Source organism: Excalfactoria chinensis, chromosome 3 (genome assembly GCF_039878825.1).
Source record: "Excalfactoria chinensis isolate bCotChi1 chromosome 3, bCotChi1.hap2, whole genome shotgun sequence".
Taxonomy (NCBI): domain Eukaryota; kingdom Metazoa; phylum Chordata; class Aves; order Galliformes; family Phasianidae; genus Excalfactoria; species Excalfactoria chinensis.
The window spans coordinates 90291519-90305192 of record NC_092827.1 but is presented as its reverse complement, the minus strand read 5'-3'; the positions used below and the strand labels follow the sequence as shown (position 1 = coordinate 90305192).

Here is a 13674-nt window from a genome sequence, read left to right as displayed (position 1 = left end):
ATCTAGCCCCAGTTTAATGTGTTTAGAGCTCTGGCTTGATGGTAACCAGCATCTGAACCAGCAAGGCTTAAGTGCATACAATTTAACATCTACAAATCCAGCAGGAAGAGTTTTTTACATGGCTCTCAGCTTTAACACCGGGCATTTCCCCCCAGCTAGTGGTGCATATGCAGTGTGCAGTATGCAGTATGAGTAAGCCTCTCTACTCCTGATCTTCCACTGTCTTCCCACACATTCTTCCTATTGGTACAACAGAGCAGAGAAATTCTTCTCCAGCCTCTGAGGAACACTGCTAGAGAAAGTGAGCCTGCTGTAGTACAAAAGACACATGGTATGTAACAGGACACTGAGGGAGTAGGAGTAGGAGCAGCATGTTCATCAGCGTGGCCATTGGTAGATAGCTGCTGCTCACATCAATTCAACAGGGAAGACAGTCTCAGACTGATGCCTTAGCACTGTCTTCCTTGTTAACAGCTTCAGATGATGATAGAAGTTAAGGTAAGAAAATAGGTGTTAAACTAATATTTGACCCAAGGCTCATCTCAACAAAATTCTTATGTATGTGCATAACTTTTGTCTTTCATTTTTAGCATATTTACACTCTTTGGATTTCCTCCATGATGAGTTTGCAGTGGCAAAATAACCACAGTCTCGGGCTTCTTTGAGGAATGAGTTCTGCCAGTCTTGGGGTAGAGCGTGCCATAGATCCAACAGCCCAAGTCTCCCAGAGATAAGTAGAAGCCAAACCATCACTGTTGCATCATGGCAATATCTGGGCAGGGAAACAGAAATACAGAGAGAAACTGAAACGACAGACAGAAAGGCAGTCCACGTGCTGAATACCACAGGGAATTCCTTCAGGCAGAGGTGGAGTTTAGTGACATATCTGCAGCATGACTCATCAATAGCAAAGGATAACCAGAGCAGAAGAAAGAGGGAACTGTAATTTATGTTATAGCGATGTCACTGTTATACCTTACTGTTTAGCAGTGAAACAAATACATGTATATATTATATGTGTATATATACATATATATAAGTGCCTAAAGCAGTCATCTCAAAACAAAACAAAACAACAACAACAAAAAAACCAGCCCTGCTGTCTTGCAAAAGAAAGAACAGTTGAAGAAAGAAACGCTGCATAAAACAGTATGCCAACTGCGTGCACACTGGATATGCTGATGTTCCTGCAGAGCTGCTGAGGTAATAGCCACAAGCAAAGGATGAGATGAATCTCAAAAGCTCTTAGGATGACTCGAGATTGAAAAAGTGGCAGTAGAGAACAGGATGTCTTATTGGTAAGAAATGATAACCAGAAGGGAACAGAGGTGTGTGATAGCCAGAAGGGAACAGAGGTGTGTGATGAGCCACAGTGATCACTGGGCCACTAGACAAGATTCCAGGCTGCACCAGTGGCGTCAGGTCTCATGCCTGGCCAACAGAGGAGCTTGGTGGCAGAATGGACTGCAGAGCACCTCTGGCCTACACAGGATGTGTGCTGCAGGACTGGATTCAGTTCCCTTTGACCAGTGTAAGGCAAGATGTTGGGCAGGGCTGCTATGTTAAGGACCAGTCCCAAAGCCAGGGAAGTATGCCTGGTTGATCAGGATTCCAGGAATGAGATTTCTTCTTCATATTTATTTCTTGGGAAGACCAAATCCAGCCAGCAGGACTGATTTCCAGGAGGCTTTTCAGAGGAAAAGAAGGAGAAAGCCAAGTGGGTAATTTCCTTTGAAAAAGGTAGTAGGTCCATCTAAACAGTCAAAGTTTCACATCTGTCAGCCTGATACAAGAAGTAGCATTCCACAGTGAAGACCCAAGTCTGGTCATTACAAGGCCATCCTCAGGGCCAGGCTCCTGCTTTAGGAAGAGATGAGAATAAACTTGTGCACCAAAGGCACTGTCAGAGCCAGCTGTGTTTTAACTTATAAGACAGGAAGAAAAATGAAGACAGTAGCAGGCAGACTTTGTCAGTAGGAAGGGAGAAAGGAGGAATAAGCTTCACTGGACCAAACAACCAAAGCACAATTGAACCCAGCAGTGCTGAAGAATGAGTGCCATCTTCATCCTGGAAAACAACCCACCACCATCTGTAATTGCTCAAAGCTACCCATGGTTCTATTTGAAATGTCCCTGTTGCATGTGTGCATAAAGATCCCCTATCTTTCACGCACCTTTGCCCATAGCTGAATATGCTAGCCACTGGCAGCTGTGTATCCCATGTAGTTAAATGGATGCTTGCTCAGTTGCATAGCCTCAACATCCTCTGATTCTGTCAAATGCCACTTGAAAAAGCAGACGTTTGCAGCCTTCCTGTTTGTGGTTAGGACTTTCCAAAGGTAATGCATTGTGTTACTGTCTGAGTTCATGGAGCAGCTTCTGTTTTCCAGCCCTCTTACCCAAAGGGCAATATACATATCTTATAAAAAATCCAGTCTGCAGAGTGTTGCTCCTGTGGTTTTCACTTACAACCAACCGTTGATTGAACTAAACTTTGATGGGCATTTCCTATTTATTTTGCCTCTTCTTGCCTGTTTAGTCAAGTGTGTGCGTGTATCAAGCATTGCTTTTCTGTTGGCTTTAATTTCAATTGTTTCGCAGTCTGCTCCTTGTAGCCTTAAGGGCAGCTTCACCTCTACAAGCTGCAGCTTGAGAAACGCTGTCTCCACCAACAGTTCAGTCTTCCTCTTGCTTCTAATGACTGGATACACCAAAGTCTAATAGCGATACTGTATACATCAGCATTCCTGACTTACTTGCTGATCACTCCAGTGGAAGCAGAAGACCGTAGAAAACAGAATTAGAAGTTGCTGGAGATAAAATCAAAGCAGAAGAGAGTGGTGAATAATACAGCAAGGGAGCACTGAAGAGCTATAAAGGTTTTTGCTGTGGGACAAAGTTGGATGGTACTCTGAAGTGATTAGGAAGTTGCCTACCTCAGAGGGGGGCCTATAAGTGCTCTGGGGCCTGGGCATTAAAGAGAGTTGCTGAATGGTTCTATTAAGGAAGGTATGAATATATAAATATACAGGTACTGAAATTAGTAGCTAATACTGAAGAAGACTGGGAGAAATGAAAGAAATCCTCAAGAACTGCTCGCTAAAAGGGATTCTTTCAAGTACGAGTTAATAAATGCTAACAAAGAAACTCCTTCAGCATGACTTTTGCCTTTGTTGATATGTGTCTTGGCAATTCTCTCTTTTCTAGGGTTGGTATAATCTAATGGTTGAGTGATCACCACTCTGGTGTGTATTTTGGAATCACAATGGTTCAGGTTTTTTTCCACTGATGTTTCCCACTGCTGTTGATGCCGATGACTTTTGTGTCAGTGCTGTGTTTGAATACTAACCTTTTTCCTTTGTCCCATTTGTATTCTGGCAGGCATATACACTGAAGTCATTTGAAATGAATGGTCTGCCCAAGGCGGTGCCTTTAAGTTTGCCTTATCAAGACTTCAGAAAGGATGTATTGGACTACTGGGAAAAGGCTAAGATGTCCCAGCGGATAAAGAGAGTTGATTTCTCAAATGTTGTCTTGACTGCTCCTTGCAAGCCCCTGGAACCTTACCTGGAAATGAATGGAAAAGAGGAGGAGGAAGAAGATGAGGAAGAAGATGAAGACGAGGAAGATGATGAAGAGGATGTGGAGGAGGAAGGGGATGAAATTGACATGCACAGTGGTTCCAGCAGTGACCTGAGTCAAAAAAGCACAGAGCGCAGCCAGGAGTGCGCACCATCCACCCTCCTGGCTGATGACCAGAAGGGATCCAAGGGTCGAGCTTCCATGGCTGACGGGGACTTGGAACTGGAGGAAGGCTCAAAAACACTGGTGCTGTTTTCACCAGGTGATCTGAAAAAATCTCCAGTGACTGCAGACTTGCCACCAGAAGTTGATCTGGGGACTCTTGCCGCACTGACACCTCAGAGCGAACGGCCGCAGCCCATGGGTAGCCAACTAGATGTGTCTGAGCCAGGGACCCTGTCCTCAGTCCTTAAGTCTGAACCAAAGCCTCCCGTGGCAGTGGCTACAGCTTCCTCCCCGTTTACCAAAGTTGAGCGCACATTTGTTCATATAGCTGAAAAGACCCACCTAAATGTCATGTCTTCCAGTGGCCAGATGATGAGGCATGAGGAATACTGCCCTCCGGGCCAGTTTGAAGAGGTCATTATTGAAGAGGAGCTGGAAGACAACCTGGTGTTGGTAGAGAATGGAAGCATCCATTCGGGGCTAGAAGGGGCAGAGACGGAGAGCTGTGCACTCTCTGCTAATCCCATTGAAACCACCTCAGAAACAGTGGGGGAGCAGCTGTCAGTCCCCAATGTAGCAAAGCCTCCTGAGGATAAGGCAGAGTCCTCTGACAATGTGGCACTCTCGCTGGATTTGGAAGAGTCTGCCAAGGTGGTCACAAGAGAGCCTGACCTTGAGAAGCAAGCATTGGTAGCTGAACACCTGAAGCCAGCAGAGACCCTCCCTGATGCTCCACAGCAGGGCCCCAGGAGACCTCTGGGCTCCAGGTATAGAAGTCGGATCCCCATTTTATTCTCTGAGGAGGACACTGGCTCTGATCTTTCAGCTTCACTCTCAGCCAAAGAGAGGCTTTATAAGAGGGCAAAGCAGCCTGATCTGGCTCGTTTAGTGATGGAGAAGAGGCAGAACTGCCTCCTTAGGCTGGCCTCGGGGGCCTCCTCCTCAGCATCCTCCAGTGATGAGAGGCGGCGGGCCTCAGAAACCCTGTCAGCCACTGGTTCTGAGGAGGACACCCACGACTCTGATGACTCTATCCCAAAAAAGGCAGGGAAGAAAGCTGCCCTCCTGGGGAGAGAAGAGAAACTCGTAAGCACAAAGAGCAGAATTCCTCGGCCCATCACGCCTGTGAAAACACCACTAGAGACAGTGAAGTCTGAGAGCTCCACAGCCGTTGTGATGGCAGTGCTATCGAGCTCCCCGCAGGATGCAGCTGTTGCCTACAGGTAAGCCCAAAACACCAAGGGATGCGAAATGCTGGACCTGTTAAGGAATTGCGCTGGGGGCTTCGATCATCTTGCACTCCTTTACTCTTTGCTTGACTTCAATGTGTGGCCCGTTCCCCTTTCTTACAGTCACTTCAGATAACTTGTGTATAAAATTCCCACCTCTCTTGTGTTCTTTGGCTCAGTCTGGCCAAAAGACCAACTCCTTTGTCATTGCCCTGGCACTGAGACCTTCTTCCCTTCCATGCACTCTTTCATTTGGACTGACATCGCTAATTGCAGACCCCTGGGCTCTCAATTCAGCAGCATGTTCACCAAGTCCTTGACTCTAAAGGGACACCTGGCCTAGCAATTGCAATGAGGTCTGCAAGGGCTGAGGCATCACAAGTTGTGGCTGCATCAGCAGAAGAGCTAAAGAGAGGGATGTGCACACATACAGGCAGTGTCAGTGACCTGGAGGAGCTAGAGCCATTTCCACACAGTCTAAATTCCTTACATACCCCGTGCTTTTTCAGATTCAGGTGAAGGGCCGTGATCCCTGTGAGTTGGTTTATCTTCCAGCAAAGTTATTCAGAGCCTAAATGATGCAACCTGGCTCGTGCCCTCGTATTCGGACTGTGCTGCCTACCTCAAAAGAGGATGCTGCATTCACACAGCATGTTAGGAAGGTTCCAAAGGAGTGCGCCTTGCTAAACCACGCTTGGAGTGGTATCTCAGAGGGTACTGGTGAATAAGGGAGCACACCAACTGTTTATCAGCATTGGTGTGGGATGATGCTGAGGCTGCTACCCCAGCTTATTCAAAGCATAACTCCTGTCACTGTAATGCTGGAGATTCCCTGTAATTGTCCCAGGAACACTGATGCCAAAGCTGCCAGGATCCCAGAGTGCCCTGCAGTAATTCCTCTTCATCTGCCCTCTTCTCTTTCCCTGCAGGCTCCAGGCACAGAGACCAGCTGGAAATGTCCCCAACGACTGCCGAACAACACAGATACAAAGCCGGCTTCCTCCTTCACCAAGTTCCACATCTCTTCCTCCACGGAGCAGCACGCAGAGATCCAGCTGCGCCTCCCCTCGGAGCCCTGTCCTTCCTTCCAAAACCCCCAGTGCTTCCCCAAGAAGCCAGTTGCTGCCTCGGAGGGAAAGCCCTTCTCCCTGCAGACAGCATAAGCCAGGGACTGCTCTCCAGCGAGTTCCACCTTCCCCCCGACCTCAGCCCCAGGCTCAGGCCCCTGGGCCAACAGGAGACTCCCTGCCCTCTCCTGGCGTGGCCAAAAAACGGCAAAGAGGAAAAACCCAGACTCAGAGTCCAGCAACCAAAGGAAAGCAGGTGTCCCTGGAAAATAAGGCAACTGCCAGATAATGATCTTCTGCCAGCCCAACAGACTGGGTAACTTCTGCATATAGTATACACTTGAGATGCTGCAGCACAGCCTTCCATGCCGGAACCACGAGTGTATAGCAGTAGCTGTACTTCAATGCTTCACTCACTCTCACCCCACACGGTTGCAATCAGCTCCCACAGGCCTGAGAGCCTCTGAGCCACGGAGCCTTCTTCGAGGGAAACATCCAGTCCGCAGCTCACGCTTGCTAATGCACGGCACCAAGCAGTGCCCCTGGCAGCCTGCCTAGTGCCTGACCCCCCCACTCCCCAGGCATTCCCCTCTCTCTGTTGGCAGTACCCGTTGCCAATACTGACCCTGGAAAGAGGAGTGGAAGTGATGAGAGCCTGCTGGAGAGGAAGGCTCCTGTCCTGCAGGCAGCCCTTGCTCTCTCTTTGCTGGGAAAACACGGCTGCCAACAGCCGAGTGTTGGCTCCCCTCCTGCAACTTGTGTTAGTGAGGGCTCGTCACCAGCCCAGCTCAGAGTGAGGGGTGTGGTGTTTGTTGTGTGCTGAGAGCGGGGCAGGAGAGGGCTGGAGGGGCTTTGCTCTCCTTTTTCCACAAGGGCCTCTGCAGGCAGAAGTGGGGCAGGGGCAGCTCTTGTAGAGATGCTCCTGCCTGCTCCAGGCTGTCCTGCAGAACTGTTTCAGCAGCTGCCTGTGGGTCAGGTATCGGGGTGGAAGTAAGGATGTATGGGCAGCTTGCTGGGAAATCCAGAGCGCTAGCATGGGATGTGGAAGGGAGCACTCTGCAGCCACTTCTGTCTCAGATACCAAACTGTGACCTGTGGAGACCACATCTTCTGACATGGGTGGTTCCTCCCAGCCCATGTTTGGTTGGTGCCACGGTTCTGTCAGCCACTCAAACACAGCTCCATGCTGAAGATATGAACAGTCATTGGATGCCTTCAGCTCGGGTGCCCCCTGCACCTAAATTCCTCGTGTTTTATTGTCACGCTCTTGGTGCTTGTGAATGTTGGCACTGTCGTTGAAGGTTCCCCTACACAGCAGGGTGGGAAATAATTATCTTGTAGTATACTCTAAAGCTGCTGCTTTGCAAGGAGAGTTTTGCTGGTGCGTCATGGGCATCCTGTGCATTTCTCATCAGGAGATCAGGTTGATGTCTTTCGTGGTGCTCAGCTCTTCCACACATTGCCTAACAACCAACAATGTGAACGCAAAAGCAAGGGCTGTGCTCTTAAGTAATATGACCAGAGCGTAAGCTTAGCTCTCACTTAGAACCGCACGCCAACTTTTTAGCTCCCCGACTAATTAGGATGGTTTGAAAATTCAAGCCAGGAGGACTGAAAACTGCCCGAGCCTGATAAGATCTTGAAATGGTCACAAATTCTTACCTGCATTGGGAAACAATATAAACCCAAATCCTTGGGGCTTCATGCCATTGTCACACCTAAAAGAAGTTCTGTATAAGGCAGAACAAAACGCTGTCTGCTCTGCCCGCCTATTCCTGCAGCTGCAACTAGCAGCTTCAGAATAGATCTGCAGACAGAAAAAAGCTTGATGGAAGAATCCGTATGGTAATAACTGTGACTCATTTGAATGTATTTACAGGAACACACATGGATCATGAGAGCTGTGATGGAGTGACAGGGAGAACAGGACACTCCTGGGCCATCAGAACAGGGAAATGCCTAGAAACAAGCAATGGGAATTACCTCTCTACACAGCAGTTCCAGTGTTGACAATGCTAGGAATTTATCATGTGGTTCAAAACGTTTGGTGTTTTCCTTAGAAGTCATTCACACTTGTAGAGTAAGAAGCAGAGCTTCTCGTCCAAGAACACATCCCAGCTCTCATCTCTGCAGAGAGGCACTGGGAATTCCACACTGCAGCTGTGGTTTGAGGGACTGAGATGACTTAGCCACTAATGGCAGCGGTCCCTCCAAGTTGCAGTCCCCTCCCTTACCCTAGGGCAGCTGTTTGGTGAGGTGGCTGGAGACAGGGATCCAGAATGGCGAGTGCTCTGGTTTGCTGGGTTAGTTTTCATCTGTTCGCCCGTCAGGTTCAGCATTTGGTCACACAAATGCTTCTGCCAAGAGTGACGGAAAGAGTAGATAGTAAATTCTACCACTTCTATGACTTCGTGTGAGTCTGGAGTCTGGTCCAACTGCAGCCTAAATGTGTTCTGAGAGCTTTGAAACTAGAGAACAGAATAAAGCCAAACACGCTGATTCTTTCTGGAAATATAAATGGTAATGGCGCTCCAATTAATCTGTCAGCAGACTGTTGGTTTTAGATGGCTTAGATAATAAGATTGTGACAGTGAAGCCATTACCAGATGCTCTATCCAGGTCTTACATGCACATACCAAAAAGGTAGTTACTGAAGGAGCTGGATTTCCAGCACGGAAATTCTTGTTGTTTGATAGGGCTGGGCTGATGCTGCAGCTGGATCTGTAGTACTGCCATGCACTGTCTATCCTGAGTCATCAGGTCCAGTGGCATTGAGAGCTGTCTGGCTGCAGCAGGGCTGAGAGCCAGAGCAGGAGCTGCTGGCTGCTGCCACTCAGAGACTCCCAACGTTGTTCCTGCAGGGCCTGGCTGTCCCCATGTGTCCCATAGGTTTGGAGCTCCAGGTCTGTTCCCTTTCCCAGTGGCAAATGCTGCTGTGCTGTTACAGGTGAAGTGCTTCACATCGCCTCTTATAGTTCTTTACTGAGATTACTTTTGAACAGGATCTTCAGTGCTGGGCTCGTTCAGTCGAGTGATTAAAATAATTTGCTCATTTGCTAAAATTGGCAGTGCAAAGAGTCAGGCTTCGTGCAAGCACCGCTCAGCAACCATTAAATGTCAGTGTGTTACCGACATTATTCTCACCCAGATCCAAAACACAACGCCACGCCAGCCACTACAAAGGGAGCTAACTCCATCCCAGCCCAAACCACGGCACTTGCTTCCTGTCCCAGGTGTCAGGGGGGGTCTGAAGGACTGTTCTCAGCACCAAGCTAGTATGACAGTGGATTGTATGAGCAAAAAGAGCGCTGGGGACGGTCAAGAGGATGGGAGGGCACGGACACGTGGCTGGAGACACTGAGCTGGCTTTGGTTGGCAGCATGGACACTGGCTTGTCTTAATGCAAAAGGTTTCGGTCACAGACATTTCTGGGTCGTGCTTGGGGTTTGTGAGGGGCAGGACACTTGGCTTGTCCTTTCTAAGTAGAGTATTACTATATATATATAAATATATTAAAAATAATAAGAATATAATATAAGTAGTGCCCATTATATATTGTGGCTAAAGGTTGAAAAGGATCCTGCTGCCTTCAGAGAGGTGCTGTGGTGCTGCATGCCCCTGCTGTGTGCAGGGCTGTCCCTGTGCCCTGGGTGCAGGTGGAGGAGCAGCACTGAAGCACATGGGAGCTGTGAGGCTCTGCTTGCCAGGGCCAGCACACAGTGGTGTGGATGCCATCTGAGCTTTCCATAACTATCCTTGTGTGGTTTGAATCTGGGTCTGGAGGCTGAGTGGTGGCCCTTCACTAACACAAGTGTGGTTTTGTTGGGGCAACAATGTCTTTGGTGTTCCTCCTTTCCAACACAGGGCTATTTTCTCAGTGTAGATCTCCATAAAAAGATGGCTCCACGTCTGCTTACAGCCTGAGCAGCTCCAGCAGTAGCTCGATGGCCCCTTAGCACACTTCTTTCTTTCCTGTACAGTTTACTGCCCCATGGCATGATCCCACCACTATCCCACATGCACAGACACGGATGTCCACCCAAGGCCTTGCTCCACGCATCTACAAACTGCAGTCAAATGAGTCTTGAGAACACAATAAAAGTCCCTTTGTGGATCTGATGAGTTTGGTTTCCAATGAGCTTATGGCTTAACTGCAATGTGCCCATGCTTGACCTGCTGTATTCACAAAGCATGTGGAGAACACCTGGGCATGTGCAATGACCTGTGATCACATCTGCTTCCCCGCAGCTGCACACAAGGAGAGATCTTGGGCTCCTGCTCATTTCCTTCCCTCCTCTTCTATGTGCAGTGCCACCGACAGCAGGGTGGGTGCCCACAGGCTCCCTGCTTGCTGGCTCCAGGGTCCTCTGCAGAACCCCAGATGGCTTTTTGCTCTCCCTCAGCGTCTTGCTGACCACTGAAGGGCTGGGACTGTGCTAGTAGGAAAGCAGAGCCAGCTGACATTCAGATAAGTTGGCAGTATCTCCGTGAGCTTTGGGTCTTGCATATTTGTGAGGCCAGAGAATAGCGCTGGTTTCAGGCTGCAGTGATCCATGGTCCCAGGCACAGCCAGGACACTGCGAAACAGCAGTGATTTGCACACCACAGCTCTCCCATACCCTCATTTGTAACTCCCCCCCTCTACCAAACCTGGTCTGCAGTCACTTGTTCCCTGCAGACCAGTCCCTCCCTGTCTGGGACTTTGTAGCCCTCCTGGATGTCTGCAAAACTTGAGGAACACCTGGCTGCCCACTTGCACCATGCAGGCCGCTGCTCTGGGACGTGAGGAGCACTGCCCCTTCTATTTCTGGAGCTGCAGATGTCTGCAAAGCATGTTTAAGGAATGCATTGATGCCCTCTGTGCTAAAAGGAGGAAGGGATCTACCGCAGCAGATCCACAGGTGCATTCCTGATAGGGACCGAGCTGTGAGCACATCCTCCCCTTAGCTCCTGAACCAGAGCGAGCTGCAGGGCTGAGATCCCAGTTTGCCTCACCTCTGCCCCAGCTGCAAGGAGGAGGCAGGGGTTGGTGGCACTCGGGGACACGGCTGCCAAGGCAGAGGCTCCCAGAACAGCAGCTGCAGGTGGTGTGAAGAGCTCTGCAGGACATGGGGTTAGGCAAGGAGTCTGCATTTTAAACCAGCCCACGTGTGAGAACCGGTGTCAGGGATGGTGCTGTCATGTGCAACCTGGGCTGCTGCTTCTCCGGACAGGAACTGGAGCTGAAAACGCAGATAATTTTGTAAATCTCCTTTTAACACATTAGCATGGGACTCTACACTCAGACATCACAGCTGGCGCACCGACGTTGTTTTCCTTCACCTCCAACACAGTCCAACGAGTCTTTTGGCCTGGGGACAAGACTTTTGCTCCTTGTTACTGTCTGAGAACGTGACTGGGTGCCAAGGCTGAATCTCTCTTCATGTCTCCTTTGCATTCTTTAGGAAAGCAGCTCGAGAATGTTTACACTGCAAACAGAATGTACAACTCCGACCAGGAACCACAATCCGGTTCAACTGCATGGCAAACTTCTTGGCCATCGAATCTGGCATGCATCACAGAGGCCCCGACTGTGTACAGATCCACCTGGCATTGCTCATACCTTCAGATCACGTCTTAATAAGGATATACGATGATGCCATTTCTTGTTCATACCAGACACAGTTGTCATTAGATTTGTTATTAACAGGGGGATTCTTGATCATGCCATTAAAAGCCTGTCTACCTTTTCATTGGTGTCTTCTCCCATTTATTGGTGTTGCAGAGAGCAGCAGAAAAATACCACCTGAATATCTGCCCCCCCCATCCCCACCCCCCAGCTCAGGCTGCCCAGGGCCCCATCCAGCCTGACCTGGAGCAAATGTGGGGGCACCTTCTTTTATATATCGCCAGGCTAATCTTACACAGCATTTGATTCAATATCCCCAACACCCTCTTTCCCCTGTTTCTTTAAACTGAGCTGCACAGATAGGAGCTACCAGCTCCAGCAGGGCCTCAGCACACAGCTGGGATAAAGCAGCCCTTCATAACCCAATTAAGGAGCAATGAGGAGCAGCAGTTTGGCCTCCTTTGAATAGGCTGAGTTTTCTGACAGGAGAACACCTGCAGCTCTTCTCAGCTTTAAAGAACTGTGAAAAATCAGCACAGAAAAGAAGAAAAGTAAGAGCTCCCTTGGAGAGATGATCTTAAGATGACAGGTTTTAATCTTTCTCCCATAGCCCAGAAAGCACAGTTGGCTTCAGTGCAGAATCTAAATCCACAGGAAGAAGTATGGGGCTCTACAGAGCCCGTGTAGGGAACAGGCAGATGAAACCTGAGCAGCCTCCAGAGAAATGCTGAAGTGATCGTCATCTGTGTGGTTCTGGCTGATGGAGGAAGGGGATGGAGGCAGCAGTTAGGCTGGTAGGAGGTTTAAAGAGCAGCATTCCTACAGTCACCTTCCCTGACGTACTCTGAAGGCCACAGGCAGGACAGATGGATGGGCAGACCAACACGGGGTGCAAAGTTGGAATGAATGTCTGAGAAGACCAGGTGCGAAGGAGTTGGAATGAATGGCTGAGAAGGCTTTGAGGTAAGGACCAGCTGGGAATGGCCTGGGAAGGGGGGGGAAGGGAGGAGTTATTGGGATGTTATTAGGATGTAATGGAGTTATTGGGATGCAATGAGCAAACAGCCACATGGGCAGGGAAACTCCCCAGGTTGGGTGTTAGACTTTGCTTTCATCACATACAAATCACTGTTGGCAGCCAGTCAGCTCAGCTCCTGCTTCAGTGGAAGAACGTGTGTGACTCCGTACTTTCACACCCACACCTTTACTGTCTGCACAGGGCTTCCAAAAATAGCTTTCTAGACAGCACTAAATCCTGCCCTAAGCTCCCTAGGCAGCATTACGTGACTGTTTGAGGTAAAACCCTGCTGCTTCGTTTCAGCTGCAGTATATTAGGGACACTGAAGCGTCTTCATTACCCTGCACAGCTTCACCTGCCCCCTATACCTCCTGTGCCCAAGGGCCAGGAGCCCACTGAAGGCCTGGTTCCCCTGTCTCCAGCCCCTTCTGGGCTCTCTGCTTGGACTCACGTCGCAGCTCATCCCTTGGCCATGTTTCGGGCTGCTGATGGACCTGGCTCCCAACCCAGTTCCTCTGGCTGTGCTGAGAGCTGATAGGACTATGCCCTGTTGACCACTGAAGAACATTCCCTCTCCACCAGCAGCTGACCTTCTGAGTTGGAGAAGATTGCTGAAGAAAGTGTTGTGGATGTGAAGCTTCTGTTTTCATACGTGAGCAGTCAGCGTAATCTCGCTGCCACCAGGCAGGCCCAAGCCACCTGAGGCAGGTCCAGGGTCTGGAGCCAAGTGGTACGACAGGGTCACAGCAGTTGTATGTGCAGTGATCATTAACTGCACGTAGTGACCCGCTACGAGAACGTGTTTGGGTTAGAGAAATACAGCAGTCATCTAATAGTTCTTAACAATTGCAGTGTGAAGAGGAGAGCTCCAGGGGTTGCAGAGCGATGGACTGTGACCTCATTTCTGATGGGGAGGCTGGATTTGCTCTGCAGTTTAAATATGCAACAGCATATCAATGAGAATTCCTGTTCCTTGCTCTTAGAAGACCAGTGGTGAAGAAAAAC

General features: G+C 49.3%; 1 protein-coding gene across 2 annotated transcripts in view; it reads left to right on the top strand.

Annotated features, from left to right (window-relative positions):
* The window catches only part of TTBK1 (tau tubulin kinase 1), a 95928-nt gene extending 84155 nt beyond the window's left edge, over positions 1-11773 (top strand). For both annotated transcript variants that reach the window (XM_072333849.1, XM_072333850.1), the window contains exons 14-15: positions 3382-4970; positions 5906-11773. In XM_072333849.1, coding sequence (XP_072189950.1) covers positions 3382-4970; positions 5906-6332 — 2016 coding nt within the window. In that variant the 3' untranslated portion in view covers positions 6333-11773. The remainder of the gene's footprint in view (positions 1-3381; positions 4971-5905) is intronic.
* Positions 11774-13674: the final 1901 nt, after the last annotated feature.